We start from the raw sequence: 17,321 nt of genomic DNA, 5'->3' as shown, positions 1-17,321 counted from the left end.
AGCTTTTATTAAACCAGGCCTTTCCGCATTTTGCTTTCTCAAAGATTTGATTTTTAACTATTTTTAAACTATATTTTTACTATTTTTAAAGCATTTTTGTGTGGCTGTGTGTGACTTTGTGTATGTGAGCATAATATCTGAGAGGCCTCAGATCTCCAAGAGCTAGAATTACCAGAGGGGGAGCTGTCTCATGTGGGTGCCGGGAACTGACCCTGGGACTCTGTAAGAGCAGCCAGTACACAAACTCATCCCCTCAGCACAGTGTTTCATATTTTACAGAATCACACCATGCTTATGGGTGTTTGATGGCTTACTTTGTCTTGATGGTAATACCTGGGGATTCAGTTTGTAACCGATGACTTTAAAAGGGAATGTAAGTGTTTTATTAAGATGATTCATCTATTTAAAACGTCTAGTTTTAATGGTGGTTGTTATAGTAACCAGCCTCTTTTCTTGGACCTCCCAGCTTCTGCTCCTATCTGCTTCCCAATTTCTATTGGGGTCAAAGAATTTTGGCTTTTGTTTTTCATTTGTTTATTTTTGAGTCAGAGTCTCACTACATAGCTCTACCTATCTTGGAACTCAGTATGTAGACCAGGCTAGCCTCAAACTCACATAGATCAGCCTGCTTTTGCTTCCCAGGTGCAAAGGTTTTAAATATTAAAGGTGTGCATCACTGCATCCAACTTCAAAGATTTTTTTTTTTCTTTTGAATAGGACCACTTCGTATGGCTCAGGCTGAACTACATCCACAGCTCTCAGGCTTCAGTCTTTTGAATGCTTGGATTACGAGCTACAAAGCTGCTTTTAGTGGCAACATTTTCAGGTTGTGGAGTCCAGATAAGCCTTACTTGTTACAATTGCATGCTGTACATTGTTACGAGTTAATTCTGTAATCAGGCAGGTATGATTTCATCTAAATGAGCAGCCTTCAACAGGCTGTTGTACTTTAACATAGTTCTATGTAGATGTGCACCAGAAAAGTAGATGCTCTCCTACTTTTAAGAGGCCTTCCTGCTACGTGTGACAACCCTCATGTCTGTGAGATAAACTGAATGGAAACAGCACACACCATAAAGTCATGAGTGAGGTGTGAGGAGGCTGAGGCTGAGGAACTGTGGCTAAAGCTGTGTGCGAATGCCACGCCCAGTTAACTCTTTGTTTTCCAAAAATATTTGATTTACTACTATTATCAACGTTATTACTGTGTGCATGATGTGTCTGGCATGCCCTGGTGCATGTGTGGCATGGTCCCTGGCATGCCCTGGTGCATGTGTGGCATGGTCCCTGGCATGCCCTGGTGCATGTGTGGCATGGTTCCTGGCATGCCCTGGTGCATGTGTGGCATGGTTTCTGTCATGATGTGTCAGAGGACAACTTTTGTGGGTCAGCTCTCTTTCCTTCTACCCCAGGTTCTGGGAGTCGAACTCAGGCTATCAGGCTTTGCTGCCAAGGGTTTCTATCAGCCAAAACTTCTTTCTAGCTTCCGTTTTCTTATCATTTCCAAATCCCCCGCCCCCCAAAAAAGCTTTTTTTTTTCCTTTTGAGACAGGATCTCACTATGTAACCTTGCTTAGCCTGGAACTTGCTTTATAGACCATGCAGCCTCATCCTCATAGAACGTGGCCTGCTGGAGCCTTCTGAGTGCTGGGATTAGGGTGTGACCTGCCCCAGATCAAACCCTGGCTTTGTTTTAGTTGCTGGCAACACCTCAACCAGCGATAATCTGTGCAGTTCTCCTTCGGTTATGTTAGCTTAATTGCTGTAGTAATTTTTGGAAAGTGAAGAGAGACATTGGTTTTAGGAACATGGAAACCAAAAGAACACAGCCTGGGATGGGTCTCGGGCAATGTTTGAAGTGAGACTTACCAATCTGCTGAGCATGTGACAAGCTGACAATTTATTCCACTTCGGTTCTCAAAGACGGACCCCATCCTGTTAATCTGTTTGAAATTGTTTAAGAGAAGAGAACTCTGTAAACTAACAACAGTAGATCTCCTCTAAGGCTGCCTCTGGCCTCCCCAGTCATGAGTGTCCCATCAGAAATACATATGTAAAATTCCCAAAGCATAGACACTAGTATTAGAGAAAAGTAAATTCTAAGTAGCCAGAATTGATTCTTCTTACAGCCATTTCCTTTAAACTTTTTTTCTCATAATAAGTTTTGTTAAATTAAAGTTAACACTATCATAGAAGTTTGGGATCTGGGTTTTAAGATCCAACGCTGCTCTGCTTGGAATTCTTATCCATTCTTTTCCACAGAATCATTTTTATAGAGTTTTAAGTAGGATGCATATACATGCTGATTCTCAGATTTCTCAGTTTACATGACCTGAATTTTATCTGCATATTCACAGATTATTTTTAATTGTTTTATGAAAATGCAGATGATATAATCAGCTCATTATTCATCTGTTTTAGAAATGCAGGCTCTTCTGGTCGTTCATGACCAGCTCATTGTGGGCTGAATGCTGACTTCCATTGGATCTGACAATTTGAGAATCTCTCCCTCTCTGGAAGACACCCCTAGGATCTCAGAAACTCCAGGGCTTCACATTTTAAAGGTTTAGAACTCTGTCCTGGTTATCTCTGTCAAAGGAAAAGAAAGCCTTGGTTGAGGAATTGCCTACATCCAACTGGCATGTGGGCATGTTTGTGGGAAATGGCTTTATTATTTACTTGGTGCCTGAAGCCCAACCCATTGTGGGAGAGGCATCCCTAGGTAGGTGATTCTGAGCTGTGTGAGAAAACTAGGCTAACCATAAGCCAGAGAAGGGTCTAATGATGGAGCCAGCAAGTAGTGTTCCTCTGTGGTTTCTGATTCGTGTACCTGCCTCAACTTCCCTCAAGGATGGACTTGGAAGTGTAGCCCAAATAAACCCTTGTCTCTCCTAAGACACTTCTGGTCAAAGCTTTTATCACAGCAATAGAAACGAAGCTAGAGTGAAGTCCTAAAGCCATAGTATTATTTCAGAAGCTCAAAACCACATTTTATAAACTAAAGAGGAACCAAGGGGAGCTCAGTTGGTACAGTGCTTGCTAAGTGTGCCCTCAACCCTGGTTTTGATCTCCAGCAGTGCCACATACACTGGATAAGGTACACACACCTGTGAGCCCAACACTTGGGAGGTGGAGACAGGAGAATCAGAAATTCAAGGCCATCCTTGGCTACTTAATAAGTTCAAAGCCAGTCTATGACACATGAGACACTGTCTCAAAAAAACAAAACAAAACAAAACAACAAAAAACACTCCCCCCCCCAAAAAAAAACCCAAACAAATGTCACAGAATCCAGGCTGGTGAGATGGCTCGGTGGTTAAGAGCACTGTGTGCTCTTCTAAAGAACCCAAGTTTGATTCTCAGCACACACACAACAATCAGAACTTACCTCAAATGAGTCTGGCAGCCAGTGTATATCTGTGATTACTTTCCTATGGCCATTTTCAATTGAAGACACTGCACAGTGTCTGATGTACATTATTTCTTTATTACTGTCTGGCTCAAGGAGAAACATGGGCTGGTTAAAGGTGAAAAGAAAGTTACATTTCAGAGAGCTGACAGGGGAACTTTACTGGCCATTTCAGTTAAAATGTAACAACTCAGAGTTGTATCAGTTAAGGTAAAACATAAATTAGTATTTCGGTATACCATATATTTAGTAACAGACTTACCAACTTTCCCTTTCAAAGTAGTTTAATACCTACATTTCACAAGGATTATGAACCCAAACTACTCATGAAAGAGTGTTTCCATGGGAACAGGGATGCATACTCCCTACCATTCCAGGAGGAGAGACCTGTGGAGAGCAATGCTGGAGAGCTGGGGAGGAGGGGATCTGTGGTATGGAGGATAGACACTCACCTAGACACTGGCTGCTCTTCCCAGTACTCTTACTGGAATCCATAGCCTCACAGAATCATAATATTTTTTAACTTAAAATTTTCGTTAGTATTTTGTACACATGGACATGTATGTGTGTGTGTGTATGTGTGTGTGTGTGTGTGTGTGTGTGTGTGTGTTTGAGTGTGGAAGTCAAAGGCTAACTCATGGGAGTAGATGTCTCCTTCCTTCCACTGTGTGGTCTCAGGGATCAAACTCAGGTCGTTGGGCATGGTGGCAGGTATGTTTACCCACGGAACGATCCTGCCAGCCAATTGGTAGCATATTTTCATCAAAAGGGACTCTCATTCTTTCATTTTCTTTCTTTCTCTCTTTCTTTCTTTCTTTCTTTCTTTCTTTCTTTCTTTCTTTCTTTCTTTCTTTCTTTCTTTCTTTCTTTCCTTCTTTCTTAGATTTGTTTATTATATATACAGTGTTCTGCCTACATGTATGCCTGAAGGCCAGAAGAGAGCACCAAATCACATTATAGATGGTTGTGAGCCATGATGTGGTTCTGGGAATTGAACTCACAACCTCTGGAAGAGCAGCCTCTTAACCTCTAAGCCATCTCTCCAGCCAATCATTCTTTCATCTTAGAAACGGGAACTGCCTGTTGGAGAGGCCAGATAGCTCGTCCAATGCCCGTGAGGCAATGTCTTGGTACCCTGACTTTCCATCCTTCCATCTTAGGGTCCTTCAACAAAATCACTTTAGACACAGTATTTGCTTTCTTCATTTTTCTTAATAATAAATACAATAATAAAAAAATTGCAGACTCCTGTACTGGCCAATGAACTTGTTGGTTTGCGTCTGTGTGTGTGTGTGTGAATGATTCCATAAAAGGTTACTCAGGACGTGCCTACAGACAGATTCGAAAGATGGCAAAATGAAAATGCTCTCTGCTTTTTATACCGAGTCTTTAAAGACGTGGCGGGTCTCTTATACATGTTTTTGAGAAACTCTTGGATGGAGAAAGCATCCAGGTGAGTGAGAATCTATACAGAGCCAACCTTGAGAGAAGCCTTTTTACTTCTGCTTCCTCCCGTCTTGATGTTCTCTATGCGGTCCGCGTGTGACGTGATATCCCACATGACGATCTATAAGGGAGAGAAGTGTCAGCATAACACTTTCGGGACACAGAGAAGTGAGTCTGAATGACTGCTTTTTAGGAAGCCAGTGGTGTACCACTTGAGAAAGATCAATTTCGTAACCAGCCCTAGCTTGTAGCTGAACTCCAATTGCCTTCGGGTGTAGTCTGACTGAGGTTGTAGCCGAAGTAACTCAGTATCCTTTAGATTGGATATTGAGGAGAATGTTTTCAACTCTTTATCCTATCCTCAACTCTTTGTTTTATGTTGTTAATAAATGCTATTACCGAGCAAATAAATTCGAGACAAATATGCACTTCCCCATGCTTTGGGGGAGATTTTGTCGTTTGTTCTACTCTGAATACAGGTACAGCTTGCTTCAGACCTGGGGAGGAACGGACTTTACCCAAATTCTCAAGAATGAAGTACAAACATCCAATCATGGGGGAAGACAGGCAGACGAATTATCTTAGTTGCCTCTGATGGCTAACTCAGAATTTGTATGTTGCTGGGTGGCCGTTCTTTTAAAAACAAGAACAAAGTAGAATATGCAACAGGAAGCCAGGGCAGTTGTCAGTGGCTAAACAGTACGTTCGAACAAAAAGAAAACGTTAATGAAGGTCAATGTGGGAGAGTAGTGGGTGACTTTATCATGCCCTTTTCCAAAATAAAACCTCCACACCATTCTTGCCACAAGCACAAAGGCACGCCCGGTGTTCTTGGCTTAGGAAATGGCTCTGGGTCATTACTGTGATCTTAATAGCTCAATAACCAAGGTTTTTCAACAAAAACCCTGGTGACATTTGTTTTCCTAAATTTCCTGCTGTTCTGGAGAAACGAACCTGGAAGCTGCTCCTGTCTGATTCTTAGCTAAGGAAGATTTTTTTTTTTAGCCATACATGGAAAGACCAGGTACCTTTATTTTATCTTATTAACTGGGACAAGGTCTCATATAGTCCAGGCTGACCTTGAACTATCTATGTTGCCAAGGATGACCTTAAAACTCTGGATCCTTGGGCCTCTAGCTCCCAGGTGCAGGGAGTGGAAGTGTGTGCCACCTCCTTCATCTGTTTAATATGTGCTGGAGATCAAACTGTGCACATGCTAGGACCCCTCTGTAGCTTCTTCCTGCCCCTTAAGTGATTTTTCTAATAGTCAAACGCACTGGCTTGCGGTGACCTGAAGCTTAGATCATAGAACGGCTTTAGAGGTTTCTATTTTGCTTCCCTAATATAACAATATCGGAGGGCAGAATCTCCATGTGTTAGAACTTAGATATCTTAGAAGAAAAACACAGCAAACGTAGTGCCAAGTATATCCAACTTCAGTGACATATGTGTATTTTCCAGTGAACATCGATTTGAATTCTGTATTATCTCATAACTCACAAATAGCTTCAGAGAAATTCCAACAGTGGTCTCCTACGAGAGGAAGTGATGTTTGCAGCTTGCTACATGGGTTAATGTTTACTGTCAGTTGGACATAAACTAGGGTCATCTGAGAAGAGGGAACCTAGGGATTGCTTAGGTCAGAATGGCCCGTGGGTGTGTCTATGGGGCATTTTTTTTAAATTGCTAACGGATGTAAAATGTCCCATCGTATTGTGAGAGGTCCCAACCTAGGCAGGTCGGTCTGGGCTGTATAAATGAAAGACATAGAGTAGACCGAGTCTGGTGATTCTGAGTGAATTCTCCTGTAAACACCTCCAGTCCCGACCCCATGTCTGACATATGTTTCTACCCACGTTCTGGCATAGGGATTAACACATGGCCAACGCGTCTTCCCTGTGCCACACTGAATCCTCAAGTTCTAAAGCTACAGACGTCAAAATGTCTTAGAGCATTAACAGACATCGGAAGACAATCCCTAGGTACCTGTCCGTTGATGCAGCCTCCAGCGATGATGTTGGGGTCACTTGGACAGAATTCGAAGCAGAAGATGTCATCGGGGCTCTCCAGCATCAACTAAAGCCAACCCCACAAAAAAGATATCAAATAATATTGAGATGGGCACAAGTCTAATCTTGTAGCCGTCGATAGGCAACATGCATCTGAGGCAGTCCCCAGAGTCAGACCTCTGGATGGAAGGCCCTTTTGTTGAATTTTATCACGGACGTTGGTCCTACCTATGAGACTCGTAGTCTCTCTGAGGGATCTAGGTCCTTCCATCACCCACCCAAGGGTTATATAATTATTGGGGGCATGATATCATATGTCAAACAAAAGAGTATGAAGTTGGTGTTTCTGGGGAATGAAGGAGATAAACTCTGAGAGAGGAGGAGATATTTGTCTTTCTTCTTTACGTATCTACTCAGGCATAGTGAGTGTTATGTGTTTGTTTGTGTGTGTGCATGTGTGTGTGTATTTATAAGTATGTATATGTGTGTTATAAACATATGTGTATGTTTCCATGTGTATGTTCTTAAGTGTGTGTATGTGTGTGCATGTGTGTATATATTTATAAGTATGTGTGTATGTTTGTAAGTATATGTGTATTTGCATGTGTGTGTGCGTCTGTGTGTATGTATGCTCATAAGTATGTGTATGTGTGTGAGTGGTGTGTGTGTGTACATGTGTATAAGTGTGTGTATGTGTACATGTGTGTGTTTGTAAGTATGTATGTATGTGCATGCGTGTGTATGTGTCCATGTGAGTGTATGTTTGTAAGTATGTGTATGTGTGTGAGTGGTGTGTGTGTGCATGTGTATGTGTGTATTTGTAAGTGTGTGTACACATGTGTGTGTGTGTCGGTCAGAGGGTGGTGTCAAGTGTCTTCTTTGATCATTCATCTACTTTAGCTATTCTTAGTTAACCAGCTTGCCCCATGGTTCCCTGTCTCTGCCTCCAGAGCACCAGGGTTCAATTCTTCGCCCTCACACACCTGCATTACCCGCAGGGATATCTCCAGAGCTTATGCTTGTCTTTAAAATAGAGGTAAAGAAAGTTTTCTTTAGCATCCTAACAGACTAGGCATTTGGCCACACTTCCATGGCAGAGTAGAGAGTAGCTCTCCAGGACAGTAGCACCAGGACACTGCTTTCTCTGGGGAGAGGCCTGCACTTGTTTGTGGTTAAAAAAAAAAAAAAGAAAGAAAGAATAGGGCTACAGAACTCCTGTTCGGATCTCTGCGTCTACAGCAAAACACATCCCACCCACTAGGACAAAATGGTCATAAACCAGATATAGTGAGGAAGACAAGGTAGATCTCCTTAGGGGAAAGTCATAGTTCTGCAATAATTAAGAACCTCAGAGGAATGGAGTATTATTATATTTAAGAACAATAAAATAATATAATGCTAATAGCGTCTCAAAGTAAGAACCCTTACTGAGCAGAAAACGGAAACAAGAAGTGAATCTAACCCTGTCTCATTTTATGTGGGTTGACGTGGGGTATGGTCTGAGTGTGTGTGAGCGAGTGTGTACGTGTGCATGCTCGTGGGAGAGTGTTTTAGTTAAACTATTTAAAATTCGGAGAGTCAAATACCCAGTTACAACTCAGTTCAGATTCTCTGGATGGTGGGCTTCCATACAACTGAGCTGAAGAAAGGATGCTTTACTACTGGGACCATCGTTCCCACACTCTCCAACAATCATTGTTACCCTCTAGCAGCCCCTACTGACAATCCTTAAGACTGAGCAAATTCTTGTGAAACTAAAAATCTATGTGCATTTGAATACTGCAATATTTAAATACAGTCCATTAAAGAGGTGTGTGTGCACACTCTCTCACGTGTGCACGAGAGTGTATACACATGTGCACATATGTGTAGTTGCATGTGTGTATATGTGTAGGCTACAGGTCAGGTTTCTTCTTCATTTACTTTTCCACTTTATTTTTGATTCATTGAACCTGAAGGTCACTAATTGGCCTGAACTGACTGACCAGTGGGCCCCAGAGATCCTCCTGCCTCCTGTCCCAGGTACTGTGGTTACAGTTGTAAAAATGAAGCCAAATATACAGTCCATAAAGTAAACATAAACTTTCACTTTGCTCAGATTCATGACGGCAGTCTATGACAAGAGAAATCCTATTTTCTGAGAGTTTATGGCATTAGGAGACCATACAGCAATTTGGAGCTAACACTTTTCTAGAGACACGATAATGTGATATTTGAAAAAGTTAGGCATCTGGTGTAACTCCTGTCAATTACCTGAGGGTGGATGGGGTCAGAGAAACTCCAGAAGAGAATCAGTGAGGGCTGTAGCAGCAGTTTGCTGGAGTTATGGACTCTTTCTTCGTAGGAGAGGCGCACGGCCACCGACACGACTATGAGCCCTGGGTGAGACAGGTACAAAGCAGTCAGCAGCTGCTGTCCACAGAGAGACCTCCAGCTGGTGCTTGCCACTGCGGCATCTTTAATGTGTGAGGAGCACATCGCTTAGCCCTGAAAAATGTCGCTGGTTCCCACTGACATGTGTCGTTAGCAGACACAGTGTACTTGGAAGGTTTGGTAATAAAAGACCAGGATTTGATTTTATTTTTAATTGTGTGTATATGTGGGTTGGTCTGTGTGGGTATGTGCAGTATGAGTGCAGGTACCATGGGGAGCGGTAGGAAACGTCAGATCCACCAGAGATGGAGTTACAGGTAGTTGTGAACCATGTGACATGGATGCTGGGTATGAACTCTGGTCTAAGTATGTGCTGTTAACCTCTGAGCCAACTCTCCAGCCTACAAGAAGGGTTTTTTTTATTTTTTTATTTTTTATTTTTTTTGGTTTTGGTTTTTCGAGACAGGGTATCTCTGTACAGCCCTGGCTGTCCTGGAGCTCACTTTGTAGACCAGGCTGGCTTGGAACTTAGAAATCTGCCTGCCTCTGCCTCCTAAGTGCTGGGATTAAAGGCGTGTGCTACCACCGCCCGATGCAAGAAGTATTTTTAATAAGAAAAAGGCCAGTGAGGAGGGTTGGAAGGGAGAAAGAAGAAGGACTTCTCTTTTCCTGGCTGTATCTGGACACATTACTTTCCTCTTGGCTGTTGAGTTCTTTAAAGGCGCCTCTCCAGAGTGTTAGGGGCAGTGAATTCAGCAAAGGCATCTAGTAAGCCACAGGCAAAGGCAACTGCTTTGTTCCCTTCTCTGGTAGCAGGGTGACCTAGGGCTGGAGCCCCCCCAAGTGAGGAAAGCGCTTGCTTGGGGTGGGGGCTGGCACTCAGTATGTCTTATATGTTTAGCTAAAATCAATCTCATTTTAAGTTTTAGATATTAAAGCAAGACTTTTTTTTTTGAAGTCAGCACGAAAGGGAGCCCCCAGCGTCTCCTCCTCACCATAGATGGTTGGGTGCCAAGAGACACAGGTGATCATTTTCTCCATGGTGCTGTGGAGGTCCGTGAAGGACTGATACTCCTTCAGATGGGTGTCCGTCTTGTCCCCAAATGTGCTCTCCTCCTCTGCAAGGTTCTTCCAGTCATCGATAAACGGGTTCATGATCTCGTTCTGCTGCAGGGCGATTTCGACACTGTTTGATGGTTTTTAAAAAAGAAGCATCCCACATGCTGGATGTTAGTGTCCAATGACACTGCAACTGTCATCACAGGGCTGATTTGTGTACGTGAGGACCATTACTGCTTGTAACCCCAAAGCTGGCGCTGTGAGAATCACTCAGAAGTTTCTCTGAATATCTTCTTTGGGAAATGGTGCCACACTCCGTTTATTTTAGATAAAATTCTGGGAGAAGAGAAACTCACTTCTCTAAAAGTGCTTGCTCCCAGCCCAAAATCCCATTTACACAGACTTAAAAACACAAATAATGTTAAACAGTTTTAAAGTTGGAAGAAAAACTAATATTACTATAGGTTTCTAATTTACGCTGACCAGCGCTGTTAGAGTTCTTATACAAATTCTCCTCTTTCTTTTGGGTCTGTGTTCTCTTTCCTTTATAACAGGGAAGGAACAACAAAAGCCCCTTCTTGTTAGCGCGTGGGCCTGCACCTGCTGAGTTCAAAGCCTCAATCAGACCACGCCTGCCTGTGTCTCTCTCTCTGGAACAGCTAAGAAGCTGTCTGTGCTGTGATTGGTCAGCTCTCAACTTAGAACATTCAGCTGCTCTACAATCCTTGTTATAAATCCTAGACAGAACTAAGTCATGCGATATGAAACATCCCTTTACCTCTGAAAGGTTATAAAAAGTTGGACCCTTCTCTGTGCAACATTACCTCAGCCTCTGTGTAGAAGGGTATGTGGGAAGCATAGATGAATTTTGTGTTTAGACTTTTATCCCACCTATAGTCTGTCGTGTTCTGGCCTCAAACATTCAGATAGGCACTGTTCGGCTTTTAACTGTCAATCTGAAGTTAGGAAAACATGGTGGCTCTCTCGGTTGCCTTCTCTGTGTTTGGTCCAACCCTACCATGAGAGGCCCATGACAGCTTAGCAGAGGGATCTCCGAGACTCAGTAGCTCAAGGCCCTGCTGATAACTGTCCTCACGTCTAAGCCTCACACACGAATCTGCTTCCTAAGATCCCAATATTAAAAATAAGCCTGTGCATACTATGTTTAAAATTCTTCACATGTGCTATCTTACCTTGTAGATACAGTGCTGAAAAAGTCGGCGAAAGATTTTGATTCTCTGATGCTGTCTTTTTCCTCTTCTGAGAATTCTCTTGGCTCATACTGTGTGGTAGCATTTTTAGGAAATGCCCTAACATATAAAAGAAAGTTGAATGTCAAAAACCTGAATCCGAGAAAACCAAGTATAAGTTACAAGTCTGTTTCTGTGACAGCAGTGGCAGAATATGTATATCAAAAATACTTTACCTTAGTAATTTTCTTTATCATAAAATCGATACTCACTCCCAGAGTCTACATCTCCAACATAATGGTAATATAAAAAGCCCTGGGAGCTGACAGGAGGTGTGGAAAATCACAGGAGAGCTAAGAAGAGAGCACGGTCAAAGTCACCCTATCCTTATGAAACCCAGAACTACGGGCAGTGCGCTTGCATTAAAAAAATGGCCTTAAAGGGGCTTAGGTCGTAAAATCTGATTTAGAAATTATTTAAAAATATAGAAAAGTTGTAAGAAGGATATAACTATAAAGAAATTTCTACACCTCCTTTGCCCAGATTCCCTAACGAATATGCATCAAGTTTACTTAACTGTCTTTCTCTTTAAGTCAATATTTACACTATTTACCCCAGTCTCCCTCTCTTCTCTCGCCTCTATTTCATCCAATCAGTTTGTCTGTCTGTCTGTCTGTCTGTCTGTCTGTCTGTCTGTCTGTCTGCTGTCTCGCTGGTGTATGTGGATGGCATAAGTACGCGTCCAGGCACAGGCTTGTATGTGTAGGTGCGCATGAGCGCAGAGAGGATGCCGAGTGTCCTGCTCTAGCCTTATGTGCCTTACGCCCCTGAGATGGTGTCTTCCCCTCCATTCCTCACTGTTCTTCAGCTGCTGGCTGGCCAGCAAGCCTCAGCCACACTCCTACCACTGCCCTCCGGAGTATCAGGGTTTCGGGTGTGGGTGCTGCCGTGCGGGGCTTTTTACATGGGTGTTGGGGTTTGGAGTCTAGGTCCTCATACTGGCACAGCGAGTCTTCTCACCTACCAAGCCGCTGATCGCTCCGGCTCTATTTCCGTGTATTTAAACAAGCACAGTCCGTTCCACTTCCTCAAGGGATGTAGAGTCCAGAGGCTGGTACACACCCTGCGAAGCACTGCAGAGACCCATCGAATGGGAGACCCTGCTCTGAGAACGCAAAGCTAGGGTTTGTTACATTAGGGCAGCAACAGCATCCATGGCAGTTGGTATCTTGTTGGCTTGCCTCCACTGTGAGCATGGCACTGAGCTTCTTCCTCCGTCTGACTCACTGGGTGAGCCTTGGATCCTTTGGTCACTGAGCCAGGAAACGGAGGATAGCCCAATCACTATCAGTGTGGACTCTGAGGGCAGGCTATCTGGCTTGAGAGCCTGATTCAATCACTTGCCACGTGACCCTTGGCTAATTATCTAACTTCTCTGAGCCTATTTCCTTGTCTGTGAATAGAAGTCTCTCAAGCATCTCCGAGTCACTGCCAGGGTGTGTTGTGTGAGTGTGCGCAGGGCCGTGAAGAGAGCCCCCAGCATGCTTAGAATGCTCAATAGGGTCTGGGGCATTTAATCCATGTTTGCTGAAAAATATCAGTGAGTCGCTGCTGTGAGCTGCAAGTGGATTAAACAGCAGTCAGGCCGCAAGGTACAGAGAGTTCGGGGTATGCTTGACAGAACCACATGCTGTTCTTATTGCCTACCTCTGCTGGCATTCGTGGCAGCACACGGAGTGGTGCTGAGAAGGGATGCTGACTCTGAAACCCCAGAGACTTGGACTTGGATCTCGAGGCAGAAATAAAAGAGACGTTTGTGGTTTTTTGAAAGTAGCAAGGCAAGTAAGAGTCATTCTTAGTCTTTAAAGTTTAAAGTGTGTGTGTGTGTGTGTGTACATGTCTGCATGTGCGCACGCATGTGTGTGTGTGTAGACCTTATCGTGTCTGTGTGGTGAAAGGGACGGAGCCCAGCATCTCGTGTGTTAGGCAAGCGCTCTATCACTGAGCAGGCTCACCGACTGCTCTGATTGTTTCCTTGTGAGCGGTTGATAGAGCCTCCCTTTGAGGACCACTGTGAGGACTGATTTGGTGTGTTCAAGTCACACCTGCCATGGTGGGAACAGCTCAAGCACTGCTTGCCACCTCTTCGTGTTTGGGACAGGATCACCTTCTAGAGTTTTAGCATGGCTGTGCACCCATTTCCCTCGTACCTGCCGCCCTTCCCGACGTCTGGATGTAATGAGGCAACACCGTCGTTTTCCTAGTCATCTACTTTGAACCATTGGAGTTCTTATCTTTTCCGCTTGTGAGTCAAGGCCTACTTTTATTTCTCTTCTATTTACTGCCCCTCTCCAGAAAAACAGCAATTGCTATTTTTATTGGTCAGTGTTTCTTGAGAACCTACTACATCCGACGCACAGTGGGTTGGGTCCCTGTTAATTTTGAGCCAATCTCCTTGAGTCGGGCCTGGCCTGACCCTCTTGGGACTTGTCTGTATTCTAGATGTCTTGCCTGGGAAGCCACCTCTTCTTTTTGTCTTAATCTCCCCCTAGGTGTTTCTGGCCATGACTGGAAGTCTTTACTTTTCTCTTCCTCTGGTTGAGCCTGGCCCTTTATCAGTTTCCATATTTTCTTATCATTTCTGCCTTTAGAATGCATGTGTCTGAGTCCTGATGTTAACAACCACACTTGCCTGACTTCTGACTTGGTTGACACGGGACCTGAAAACAGGATTTTGTGTTGTGTACATCATGCTTATAACCCCCTATTTTGATGGTCATGAACTGTCTGTCTGTCTGTCTGCCTGCCTGTCTGCCTGCCTGCCTGCCTGTATGTCTGTCTGACACTGAACTAAGTGCACAGTTGCCCTTCACTGTGTAACTTGAAACACTCTGTTCCATGCCGCACTTCTTTCCTTCATAATAAGCGCATGCGGGGGCTGTCCTAGGATCTAGGTGTACGGCAGAACAATAAGGACAGGCAGACACAGCTTAAACTCTAAGCGTGGTGGGAGAAACGAGACAACGAAAAGTGTGGTCAGAGAGATGACTGCACCGCGGAGAGAGACGCTGGGGACAAAGGCTAAAGGGAGTTGTGTGCTTCTGTAGGAGGCCGCGGGAGGCCTGATCTGAACAGCAGTCTGGACGGAGGAGAGAAGGAACATTCTGCAAGCATGCGTTTACTGGCATAAATATGTTTGGATGGTTCCAGAACAAGAAGCCAGTGTGGCTGGCAGTAGTGAGCTAGAAGAAGTGGGAGGAGTAAGGGCCACAGGTTAGGAAGTGGATCCAGGCCATACGAACCCCTGATGGTGTTGGGGGGCTTTGATCAGGTATAGATCTGAGGTCCACTTTAACAGGATTGCTGCACCTTTGTAGAGGTAGGCAGCCAAAGACGGACACCTGTAGCCCCATCACAAGGATTTATCATACTCCAATCAAGAGGCAGGCATGGCATGGTTGAGGTGGTCCAGTGGAGTAGAGATGGAACATTTTAGTCCGAGTAATTTAGAGATATTTACTGCTTACTAAGATGGGGATGACTCAGGAGACCCCAGGCTTCAGGGTGTAAAATAAAGTTTGCTTTGGCCATTTGAACTTGAGATGCCCACCAGAGTCAAGGAAACAGGAGGGTAAGTGTGTGTGGAGTTCAGGAGAGCGACAGGGCTGGATAAGCCACACCAGGATGAAGTCAGTTAGAGAAAAGACAAAAATGATATAGCCTGGGGCTGGGGCGGGTTTCCTTGACCGATTATACCCGGGAAGTAGAAAAAGCCAGTGACCTCGAAGGAAGTGCTAGCAAGCTCAGAGGGGATTGGTTCTCGCTGTGCCCATCAGTCACACTGGAAGAAGTAATTCTAGGAAGATCAGCAGTCAGTGCTCTTCAGTGAGAACCGAAGGAAGACGTGATCTGGAGATGGGAACTGGATGAGAAGATCGGGGGCCTTGGAAGGAGGGCTCTGACCGGCTTGGGCAGAACGGTGGACAAGAAAACGGAGGCAGACATGTGACACAGTGCTGGTGACATCCAAGTTCTCTTGGACAATTGCCTCGGATCGCATCAGGTGATCGCTAGGGCAACCTCGCTATGGTTTCCGTAGTTTTGATGATGGCATTTTTGTATGTACACATCTTCCTCACCCGTCCTTTCAGTTTGCTACCACCATGCAGATTAACGGTGGCCACATTTTGCCTGGTTTAAAATATAGCTACTTCTGACTCGGCCACTTCCATGTACAGCTCCCTCTGCCCGGCCCCCCCCCCCCCCCCCGCACGCACCACCGAAGATTGTTTGTCTGTGTGTTTTATACCAGACTGCCGTGTCTCCTTTGCTTCAGAATTTGCCAGCCTTTCCTGCTGGCCCACTGATTTTCTGTCTATCACACTGAGAAGGAAACAAGACTTTGGATGCTATCCTAAGGGCTCTGGATGGAAGTTTCTTGTTTTTCTCATAAGTGACGGTGCAGATCTTACCAGTGAAGCCAGAAAATCTGATGGGAGGCGTCAAAATGGCCACCACACCTCTGGGGTGGCCGTGCGTGCCTGTAGTCCTGGCACTGGGGAAGCTAAGGCAGGATCATTGCCAATTGGGGTTCAACTTGAAATACATGACAAGTTCCAGGCTAGCCCGGGGCCACATAGTGAGACTACCATTATAAACAAAGTCTTTGAGCAGGAAGAAGAGAGCTCCTAAAAGACAATAGTAAGATTCCAGGCGCGAGTCAGCCAGCACTCCGACTATTAACACCATTTTTTCATTTTCCTACTTCATGGTTTTTAGCATGTAATTGCATCCCATTCTCTAAGATCGCAAAAGGAGCGTTACTGGGTACAACCCAGTCTTCCTGAATCGGATGCACGTATGTGTCTACTTTATCATCTCATACCATTTTGTCTGTGTGCTTGTGTCCTTGACTTCAGCGACGACTTGCAAGCTGATATCTTTCTCAACTTGTGTGAGGGTGTAATTTTTATCCGGGTAAGACGTACACTCAATGTAGGCATCTTTTACACTAGAGGCATTCTGGTCCCTGAAAGTCACGGGTGCGCCGAATTCACTCCGTTTTCTAGAAATCATGTAGGTCACCTGCAACACACATAAGCAGCAAAGGAAATCTAATGAAGTGTTAGTATGCTCAGGGCCTCTCAGAGCCCCTGGGACCCTTGCTGTCCCTCTCTAGTTCCACACAGCCCTCAGCCGCTATCCCTCAGTGAAGCTGTGCTCACTCATGACAGAGGCAAAAAGGACAAGAGGTGACAGGGGGTTTACATCTGGACCAGGAGGAGACGGGTAGGAGGTTTTCAGAAGCCCACTTGCTATTTGGGATAACCCTGAATGTCATCTGTGTTTCTGAGTTCCTCTAGGGACTCGGGATGAAGCATTCCTTCTAGAGACTATGGCCAATTTGGTCCGTTGGAGCTTTTCTTCCTGCTCAGGACCTTCCCAAGCCCTTTGCACACGATTCTCCCCTCAGGAGTTGATGAGGGGGGAGGAAACACCACTGTGTTCATTTCCTATTGTTGCTCTAACCAACTACCTCAACTGGGGTGGCTTAAAACAAGGGACTCCAGTCTTATAGCTGTGGAGGCAAAACATCTGAGGTTGTCTGGAGGATTCCTGCTGTGGGGCAGTGGAGAACTTGACTTCCATTCTTTCCCATACCCACTGCCAGCTAGCAATCGTCACTGTTCCCTGGTCATGGATATACTCTCCCTCAGGTCTCTACAGTCTTTGAGCAAGCATGTGTGCTGGGGATTTAACCCAGGGCTTCGAGGACTAAAGGTCCTGTTCTCTCTCTCTCTCTCTCTCTCTCTCTCTCTCTCTCTCTCTCTCTCT

The 17,321-nt window shown here is 44.7% G+C and overlaps 1 protein-coding gene across 1 annotated transcript in view; it reads right to left on the bottom strand.

Moving 5' to 3' along the window:
- Positions 1 to 17,321, bottom strand: part of Wdr63 (WD repeat domain 63) — a 55,989-nt gene that overhangs the window by 26,194 nt on the left and 12,474 nt on the right. The window contains exons 7-14 of the mRNA XM_028788117.1: positions 16,372 to 16,571; positions 11,490 to 11,606; positions 10,233 to 10,423; positions 9,118 to 9,242; positions 6,842 to 6,931; positions 4,890 to 4,976; positions 3,389 to 3,517; positions 1,870 to 1,943 (exon numbers count right to left, since the gene is read on the bottom strand). Coding sequence (XP_028643950.1) covers positions 1,870 to 1,943; positions 3,389 to 3,517; positions 4,890 to 4,976; positions 6,842 to 6,931; positions 9,118 to 9,242; positions 10,233 to 10,423; positions 11,490 to 11,606; positions 16,372 to 16,571 — 1,013 coding nt within the window. The remainder of the gene's footprint in view (positions 1 to 1,869; positions 1,944 to 3,388; positions 3,518 to 4,889; positions 4,977 to 6,841; positions 6,932 to 9,117; positions 9,243 to 10,232; positions 10,424 to 11,489; positions 11,607 to 16,371; positions 16,572 to 17,321) is intronic.

This window comes from Grammomys surdaster, unplaced genomic scaffold (assembly GCF_004785775.1).
Source record: "Grammomys surdaster isolate TR1022 unplaced genomic scaffold, NIH_TR_1.0 125701, whole genome shotgun sequence".
Lineage (NCBI taxonomy): Eukaryota > Metazoa > Chordata > Mammalia > Rodentia > Muridae > Grammomys > Grammomys surdaster.
This window is presented reverse-complemented; position numbering and strand designations above follow the sequence as displayed.